The sequence below is a fragment of the Castor canadensis genome, chromosome 8 (assembly GCF_047511655.1).
Source record: "Castor canadensis chromosome 8, mCasCan1.hap1v2, whole genome shotgun sequence".
Classification (NCBI taxonomy): Eukaryota; Metazoa; Chordata; class Mammalia; order Rodentia; family Castoridae; genus Castor; species Castor canadensis.
In genome coordinates, this window is record NC_133393.1 from 89,358,486 (window position 1) to 89,367,507 (window position 9,022).

Here is a 9,022-nt window from a genome sequence, read left to right on the forward strand (position 1 = left end):
CTCAAGGGCATGAGGATTGGGGCCCATCACCACCTACAGCTCCCTGATGGGTGACCTTGAGAAGCCCCAGCCTGCTTCCAACCCTAACTCCTCCTTTCCACCCCAGAAACTCAAAAGGGAGCCAACTGGGTATTTTCCCAAGGGAGAGGTGAGTGGTGGGTAAGTCAATGCTGCCTGACTGGCTGCAAAGGCTTCAAATGCTTCCTGTTCCAATGCAGACAATGCAGGGTGCAGAGCTGGGCTTATGAAGGATAGAGTCACCTCCTGGCAAAGGTCCCTGCTGGAGGACAGGGCCAAGGAGATTAACCCTTGACTACCCTGTCCCCCTGTTTTCTCAGAGGAAGAGAAGCTCCCAGCACACCTCAGGGTCTGCTCAAGGCTCCATGGGCAGGAACTGGCTGTAAGCAAACCCTGTACTCTCCTGTCTGCACAAAATCAGCCCATGGGCACTGCACTGAGGACCAAGATAATGAACTCCTCTGCAGGCAAGGTGTGAATTCGGCACCAGCAGGGGAAAGGCTCAGGTCAGGCTGCAGATAGGGAGCTGCACAGTCTGTCTCTAGGAAAGGGGAAAGTGTCTGCTCCAGGAATGTTGGAATTGGTCCAGGATAGAAGCGGTATTCTCAAAGACTAGGCTCAAGCCCTCCCATCTGACCATCTTCTCCCCACTTGGCATTGCGCCAACCACAATCTCTAGGGTTGTCCCAACTGGGAAACAGCCCCCTTTGCTGCTCTCCCACCTCCACCATTCAGGGACTGTAACCTAGGCACCCCTTGGAGGCAGGAAGGGAGCAAAACCTGCCAGCTCCCGGAGAATCTTTTGGTGTTCCTCCAAACAACCAGACCCTGTGGGACCTTTGGGATTTAGCCCCATGCATGGAATTTCATAAATATAAAGGTTTTGCTAGACACGGAGTGTATGCTTTCTTCCTAAGCTCCACCACCCCATGTTCTCTACTCAGCAGAGGCCCCTGTACTGCCTCTCCTCACACCTGTCAGATGCTCCACACCTACAGACTTTGGCCCCTCCCTCCAGGCTCACTCCAGTTTCTTTTGGGTCCTTGTCCTGTAGTGGGCATACTTTGTGTGATTGTTGGTTGTCTCTTGAATAAGGACACCTGCTTGGTGAGCAGCCTACAGGCTCCCTACACTGCACTTCTGCCCTCTGTAATCTGTTCACCTTAGAAATAGCGACCTGAGAAGTTGGTAGATGGCCTTGATCGGTACAGACAGATCTTTCAGTGTCTACCTTCCCCTAAATTATCTGGTACTGGGGTTTGAACTCATGGCCTTGTGCTTTCTAGACTGGTCCTCTATCCCTTGAGCCAGGGCCCTAGTCCACTCCACCCCCTCAAATTATCTAAATATGTGAGATTCTAGAGACTCCTGCCCAGGAAACAAAGACAGTTGTTGAGAATGAATGACAAAAGCATTTTATTAAAGACAGAGGGAATGAGCAGAGCTGAACGGGGCACTAAGCAGTTCTTGTCCTAACCTTGCAGAGCCGGTTGCTGCCAAGCGATGGAGACTGAGTTTGGTTCTGAAGCAGATGGATATCCAGGACCTGGTGGGGAGTAGCGTGGGGCTGGGAAGGGACATAAATGAGCCTGACAGTCCTGATCATTCTTTTCTCTGTCCATGGAAAGTGAAAGCTGACACCCTTCCTGTTCCAGGGGGGGTTACCAGGCCCAGGTCAAGAAGAAGTTACCCAGCTCCAAAAGAGCAAGGTCCATGTCCCAGCCGAGAAAATGTTCCTGGAGCAGAAAGAGCTCAGGGCAGAGTGGAGATGACTCTGGCAAGGTAATCATCGGAAGAGAGGGTGGAGGTGAAGTGAAGGGAGCACAGAGACACCAGAGCCAGGCCTGGTTGGACACAGGGGCCTGCAGGGACCTTGTCTCTATCGCTGGGACCTCTTGGTCAGGGTGGTGGAAGAGATGATCTTACTGCTAGAGCCACCGCCAAACCCAAAGCCAATTCCAGAGCCAGAACCAAAACCACCACCCAGGCCAAATCCAGAGCTGCCTCCAAATCCTCCGCTGATGCCTCCTCCAGCACTGGCACCACCACTGACTACCGCTGCAGGAGAGACAAAGAACACAGTTACTCCCACAGCTCCAGCCACCCTCAGCCTAGATCAGGGTGAACAAATGGCCATGGGAGGGGCAGAAGTACTTACAGATGCTCACAGCACTCTGGCATTCCCCAGACATCCTGTGGGGAGAAAGAATCATGAACCGCAGCAATACCAAAGCCGCGCTTCCTTCATACATAGCACCTCTCCCATCCCAGCCGTGAGCAGCCAGATTCACATGGCCAACTGGTTCCTACTTTTTTTTTTTTTGGTGGGCTTGGGATTTGAACTCAGGGCTTCACATTTGCAAAGCAAACACTCTACTGCTTGAGTCACATCTCCTGTCCATTTCGCTCTGATTATTTTGGAGATGGGGTCTCTCAAACTATTTGCCTAGGCTGGCCTCAAACCACGATCCTTCCAACCTCAGACTCCCAAGTAGCTAGGATTACAGGTGTGAGCCACCAGCACCCAGTGCCCACCCCTGAATCCACCAAGTCCTGGTTCTTAATGCATCAGCACAGCACTGAAGCAAACATTCCAGCACAGTCCCAAAATCTGCATGCCATGTTCCTGCCCTGCCTCTCCCTCACCTGCACTCCTCGCCCTCCAGCAGCTTTCGGTAGGTTGCTATCTCCACGTCCAAGGCCAGCTTGACACTCATGAGTGTCTGGTACTCGTGCAGCATCCGGGCCAGCTCCTCTTTGGCCTTCTGCAGAGCTCCCTCCAACTCTGTACGCTTACTGTAGGCATCCTTGAGGGCCAGCTCCCCACGCTGTTCTGCATCAACCACAGATGCCTGCACAGTCTCGCACTGCGTACAAGGGTATTGGACAGGCAGCATTAATGCCCTGCTTTCAATATCTTCACTTATCTGTCCCTTCTGGGCCAACCCTTCCTTGGTTAAGATGTCAAGATTCTGTCTGTCCCTCTCCTCACCTTCCCTGACTTCTGGTATTTCATTTACTCCAGTCATGGCCTACCAATGTTTCCAACAGACTGAAAAGTTAAAGTGAGTAAAACTCAGTGAAGCAGAGCCAGGAAACCGGCATAGGAGGTTTCACGCCACATTAGCTAGGATACTGCTGAGGGATCTGGGTATGACTTGTGTAATGAGTCACCAAGACCCTGCAGACAAACTCGGGGATCTTCTGATCCAGTGCTTTATCTCCATGTCCACCATAGCAGCATCTATCTCTCACTTGGCACTTCAGCTGGGAGGAGGCAACACCTACCTGCTTCTTGACATTCTCAATCTCAGCCCGGAGCCTCTGGATCATCCTGTTGAGCTCTGAAATCTCATTCTTGGTGCTCTTCAGGTTGTCGCCATGTTGGTCAACTGAGATCTGGAGCTGCTGGACCTAACAAGGAGCCAGGAGTCAAGGGCTTTAGGGTAGAGCCTGTGAGAGCAGCCATATTTGGCACAGATAACACAAAATACCAAGTAGTCCCAACCAGAGCAGGATCATTGATGTCTGGGGGAATCTGCTTGGCTGGAGCTGATGATCACCTCTTCGGGGAAGCTAAAAGCAGAGCCCAGACCACTCCCATCTCCTGAGACATCCTACCACTCACCTTGGTCTGGTACCAGGTCTCGACCTCAGCCTTACTCCTCTGGGCAATGTCCTCATATTGGGTGCGGACCTCAGCGATGATGCTGTCTAGATCCAGGTTCCGGTTGTTGTCCATGGACAGGACCACGGATGTGTCGGAGACATGTGTCTGTAGCTGGGACAGCTCCTGCAAGGCACATGTCTCACATCAGCCCTCAGGAGAGTCTCCTCCAACCTCTGACACCAAACTCCTATGAAAATGGCTATGATATAGAAGCAGAGTTGGCATTCCCAGTGTGCAAGGAGAGGGAAGCTTGTGAAATTTTTAAATGGAAATGAAGGGTTTGTTGGCTGAGGGTGTGGCTCAAGTGGTAGAGCACCTGTCCAGCAAGCAAGAGGCCCTGAGTTCACACCCCAGTATCACATACACACAAAAAATAAAAATAAAACATGAAGGATTGGTGACATATCAGGATGGAAAAGCAATGCCTCTAGTCTTTACTGCTCCCCAGGAACCATAAGCACTTCATATCTAGTGTGGTGTGGGTGCTTGGTGTGCTGGATGGAAGGAAATGAAATGGATCTATTTTACCAGAAAAAAAAATGGTAGACAGCAATGAATCCTATCTCTTGCAATCTTTAGCTCTTATCACTTCTTTAAGACAACATCTGATTTTGAGAATCTCTCAGATGAATCTCCTACTTTACTCCAATCCTTTCTATGTATGGCTTTGACAAGTAAGGGGGTTGGAGTCCTTTCTAAGAGCTGTGAATCCCAATTCACAACCTCTTAGATGGCAGATTCCCTTCCCCTGAATGGATGGAGTCCTCACCGCTTCATAAAAGAGCCTCAGGAAGTTGATCTCATCATTAAGGCTATCCACCTTGGTCTCCAACTCAACCTTGTTTGTGTAGGCGGCATCCACATCCTGCAAAGGAAGAGGAGAAATAATGGGAGCAGGGGTGTCAATCAACACCTACTAGGAATAGCTACACAGAATCAGATGATCTGGTGAGGGACTAATTATTTGATATCTTCTGACCCTAAAGCCCCCTGAACACATGGAACTTAATTGTCCAAATAAGCTTTTTCTCTTAAGCTCAATTCCTTAGAACTTGGTCCACTGCCCACTTCCTTTGATGGCATACATCTGGATAATACCAAGTGAGGTGGAAATGAGGCAGAGATGAACAAAACTCAACACTCAAGCCAAGAACCACTCCCAATGGGGAGGGAACCTGGAAGCTTCTTCCCACTGGCCTCCATCTTTACCTTCTTGAGAACCACAAAGTCATTCTCCGCAGATGTGCGCTTGTTGATCTCATCTTCATATCTGGGGGTGGGGACAGGAAGGAGACGACAAAGCCCACAGTGAGCTAGTGTTTCTCGGATCTCTGCTGCTTGTTCCCAAATATCTAACTACTTGGAAATAGCCAGGTAATTAGGTTTGTTTCCCATGTCCATAAGAATTCATCCATTGTATATTTGTTGAGTAATTGCCATCTGTGAGATCAACAGTTTATTCAGAGACATAAAAATAAAACTTCAAAAAGACTATTTTCATGAGTTAAGATGTAAGGGGAAAAAATCAGCAATGTTCTAAAGGATTTTATCCTTTAGAAAGACTGTCCTTTTGGTCATTTTGGCAGATTAAATTCTCAGAAATGTTGCTCACACTCCAGTTCCCTTTGTTTGGTGTATAAATTGAGAGAAAGGATTGGGGTTTACTTTCTCAACCCAATTCTACAGTGAGAAAAGTAATAGCTACTATGTATTGTATGTTCTTATATTTCCAATACTACACTATGTCTTTTCTCTATCTCATTTCATTTAATTCTCACAGCCCGTAGGTAGTATATTATCCCCATTTTAAAGATTAAAAAATGTTATCCCCATTAAAGATTAAGGAAACCAAGCTCAGAGATGTTACACAATTTACCCAAGGTCACAAGCTAGTAAGTGAAGAATCAATATTCAAAGCAGCTCCATCTGTCTCTGTAATCTATATGCTTCTGACCATGCTATTCTGCTTTTCACCCATTTGGTTTCTTATCTTGCCTGTTCACTCCCTGAACCTATCACTAATTTTCTGTTTGGGGCAACTCGTGGTTACTAGGCCTCACCCTGTGAAAATATGACCATGTATGTACAGGGGACAGGTTTAGAGGACCTTCCTGGCTCCCTGGCAATCTCTTCAGAGCCTGAGATTCTAAACTACTAGAGAGGAGCCGGAGAGCCTGAGCCCTCCAGGCAGAGGTGTTGGAGGTCCTTCCTCCCTCTGACGTACTTGGTCTTGAAGTCCTCCACGCTATCCTGCATGATCTTCAGCTCAGACTGCAGGCGTCCTTTGTCATTGACCAATGTGTCTGCCTGCTTCCTTAGGGCAGTGATGTAGGTCTCAAAGAAGGAGTCCAGGTTTCTAGGGGATGTGGTGGTCGTCTGCTTCTGGAGGAGGTTCCATTTGGTCTCCAGGACCTTATTCTGTTGCTCCAAGAACCGCACCTGTATTAAAAAAAAAAAAAAAAAAAAAAAGGCATCTGCCAACTGATGAGGGCCGGAAGCTTTCACAAGAGGAACACCAAGGCTAACACTAACCTGTGAATCCATGCAACCAGGCCACCTAACAGCCACCCAAATAGGCCACCACATTGCAACTCCAGAACACTATTCACTAGGATGTCCATGGTGGGCCAGTTTGGCTCCCTGGACTGTGGAAAATAGCATCAGGGCCCAGGAGTGCAGCAAAACTGGCTTCCTGACCATAATAACCCAACCCCCCCAGGGTGAGTTGCTAAAGAAGAACATGAAGCTTCTATGAAATAATCAAATAAAATAAAATCAGGAGCTTCAACCACAGTCTGGCAACTTCTGCATTCAAGTGATCCTGACCCAGGACAAAGAAAAGATAAGTTTGCTAAAGATTTTCAAAATAAGCTGATTTATCAATGGGTCTGGTGTGTCCCTATGAACCTGTGTACGTGGAGTATAGGTATTTATAGCCAAGGCCCCTAAATCGGTTCTGAGTCTCAGCTAGAATTCATTCAGTCAGGCACTTCTGTCTTTCTATGAAAGACCCAGTCAGACAAGACAAGGGAGCGGTTTAGCAAGACAGCTCCAGAATTAAAAGGAAAGCTGATGAAGGGGACTGATCACCTTCTGAACCCAAAAGGTGTGGTGAAGAGAGATGAAACAAGGAGGCACAAAGAAGCCTTAGTCTTGCTTCATGTCTGTCTGTGTGTCCTAGGGTCACACTAAAGCTTCCTTAAGCTACTACAGGTTTATTCAGACCAGCAAGAAGAGCAAAGGGGCCCACTCAGTCTACTCCATGGTGAGTCACTCTTGCTCCATACATCTAAGAAACCTAGGACCTCTTTTTAGAGGCATATATTAAATGTCATCATGACATTTCCATACATGAATATCATGTACTTGAATCATAGTTAGCTCCTCTGTTACTCTATTTCCCCACTGCTCCTCTTCCCTCCCCGCTTTCCCTTCCCCTTCCACCTCCCTAGTAGTCCAGGGGTCTAAGACTTTGATGCACTGAGACCCAGGAGAGCCTGGACCAAGTGCTATACTTGTCCCCATAGTCATTGAAGACTATGGGTGACTCCATTCTCTGGGCTGACCTGCTCACCATCATCCATCATGCTTAGCTGTCACTGAGCCTACACAACTTGAATGTCCAGACCTTGCATGAAAAAAGGAAGCTGGTCTATAAAAAGAAAAGATTGCCCCATCTCCTCTTCTTCTCAAACAGTCACAGAGATGAGCAGTTACCCCAAGACAAGAAAAGAGAGATCCCAGGGTCCTGTTGACACCTAGAGTCTGCCATGGACATCAGTCCCTTTTCTGTCTGCAAAAGCAATTTGGTTTTCTTCTGCCCCCAGAACAGAAGTGCCAATAGTTAAATTATCAGTGGAGTTAACTGTTATTTCCAAAAACCAAAGCCTGAGAAAAAGCAGGGAAACAATGAACCAACTTTATAGCTGGAGTGACTAAAATCAGAGAAGCCAGTGATTGGTCCCTAGATGACCCAACTTGTCTGGCGTTCTGAAAACGTTGAACTGCTTTGAGCATCCTGTCTTCCCACAGTCAGGGGGAAAAAAAGAAGACTCAGAGTAATAATTCCCCTTCACAGCGAAAGTTGAGGTCAGAGAAGCGCGGTGGTTTTCCCCACTGAACAGGTCTGAGATTCCAGGACTCAGGAGCCCTTGCTCAGCCACCCTCTCTGGCCTAGGACACTGCTCACGCACCTTGTCGATGAAGGAGGCAAACTTGTTGTTCAGAGTCTTGATTTGCTCACGCTCCTCAGTCCGGATTTTCTGGATCTCAGGGTCAATCACCACTTGGAGGGGTGTCAGCAAGCTCTGGTTGATGCTGACTTCCTGGATCCCCCCAGCGGGGCAGACTGGGAAACCAGGACCACCCCGGCCATTGAAGGAGCCTCCAAATCCACCACCAAGGCTTCCAGCACCAAAACCAAAGCTCCCAGCACCAAAGCCTCCAGCAACCCCAAAGCCAGCACCTTGGCGGGACCCAGCCACGCTGCAGGAGATGCTCCTGTTCCCTCCAAGGTTGTAGAGGCTCCTACTGCCAAAGCCCCCAGAGGAGAAGCGCCCCGCACCCCCAGACATGGAGGCTGAGCTGAAGGCAACCCTCTTGCTCCCACCAACGATGGCTGAGCCACAGCTGAAGCCCCGGGGCCCACTCCGGACACTCTGCTGTCTGGCAATCATGACTGAAGGAGGAGGTGAGCTCAGAGCTGTAGGACAGAGGCGAAAGGGGCCAGGCCAGTGAATGCTGGAGCCCTCAGCCTGGGTCTCTTATATGGGCTGGAACGGCAGAGCTTAGTAACAGGGGCATAAAGGGAAAAATCCGAAACATCCCTGGGCTTGGCCTTTGGCACAGGCCCATCCTTCTCACACCTGCTGAGTATGTCACTAACACACCTGCAGAAGTCACTGGGAGGGCACAGGTTGCTGGATCCCATCCCTTCCCCTCCAGGAGAACCAGAGCCAGCACCCAGGGCCTTCTTCATCACAGGCCCCACCTGGGCCCAGCCCTGCAGCCCTCACTGCTCTCTCACCTCACCAGCCCCATGGTGGTTCCTGTTCTAGACAAGAAAGTCCATCACCCTTCTTCTCACACCCCAGCCCATCACACCACAGAATCTGGGACCCAATAGCCTGGGTTAAAGGGCACGAGTTGCCCCCTACAGTCTGCATACCTTGAGCAAGTCACCCTCTGAGCTCGTCACTTCACCCAGAGATTGGAAATTTATACAAATATTTACCTTCACTGTTTTTCAAAACTGAGGTCATCATTCATAGAATGCTTTGTAAACTGTCAGAAGCTGTATGTACACTTTGTATTATTGTCATTCTTATCCCTCGG

The 9,022-nt window shown here is 49.0% G+C and overlaps 1 protein-coding gene across 1 annotated transcript; it reads right to left on the reverse strand.

Annotated features, from left to right (window-relative positions):
- Positions 1-1,407: 1,407 nt before the first annotated feature.
- Positions 1,408-8,457, reverse strand: Krt4 (keratin 4). The gene is made up of 9 exons (XM_020160311.2): positions 7,882-8,457; positions 5,913-6,127; positions 4,898-4,958; positions 4,458-4,553; positions 3,647-3,811; positions 3,307-3,432; positions 2,665-2,885; positions 2,177-2,211; positions 1,408-2,076 (listed from the first exon to the last, which is right to left on the reverse strand). Exons 1-9 carry the CDS (start codon positions 8,362-8,364, stop codon positions 1,898-1,900), a joined length of 1,581 nt encoding a protein of 526 aa, XP_020015900.1. The 5' UTR covers positions 8,365-8,457; the 3' UTR covers positions 1,408-1,897.
- Between the last annotated feature and the right edge of the window lie 565 nt (positions 8,458-9,022).

Coding starts and splice junctions, on each gene's coding strand:
- Krt4 (XM_020160311.2), bottom strand. CDS start 8,364: ATGATTGCCAGACAGCAGAGTGTCCGGAGTGGGCCCCGGGGCTTCAGC. Junction 4,554..4,897: donor ACTTTGTGGTTCTCAAGAAG/GTAAAGATGGAG, acceptor CTTCCTTTGCAG/GATGTGGATGCCGCCTACAC. Junction 2,212..2,664: donor CTGGAGGGCGAGGAGTGCAG/GTGAGGGAGAGG, acceptor TTCTCCCCACAG/GATGTCTGGGGAATGCCAGA.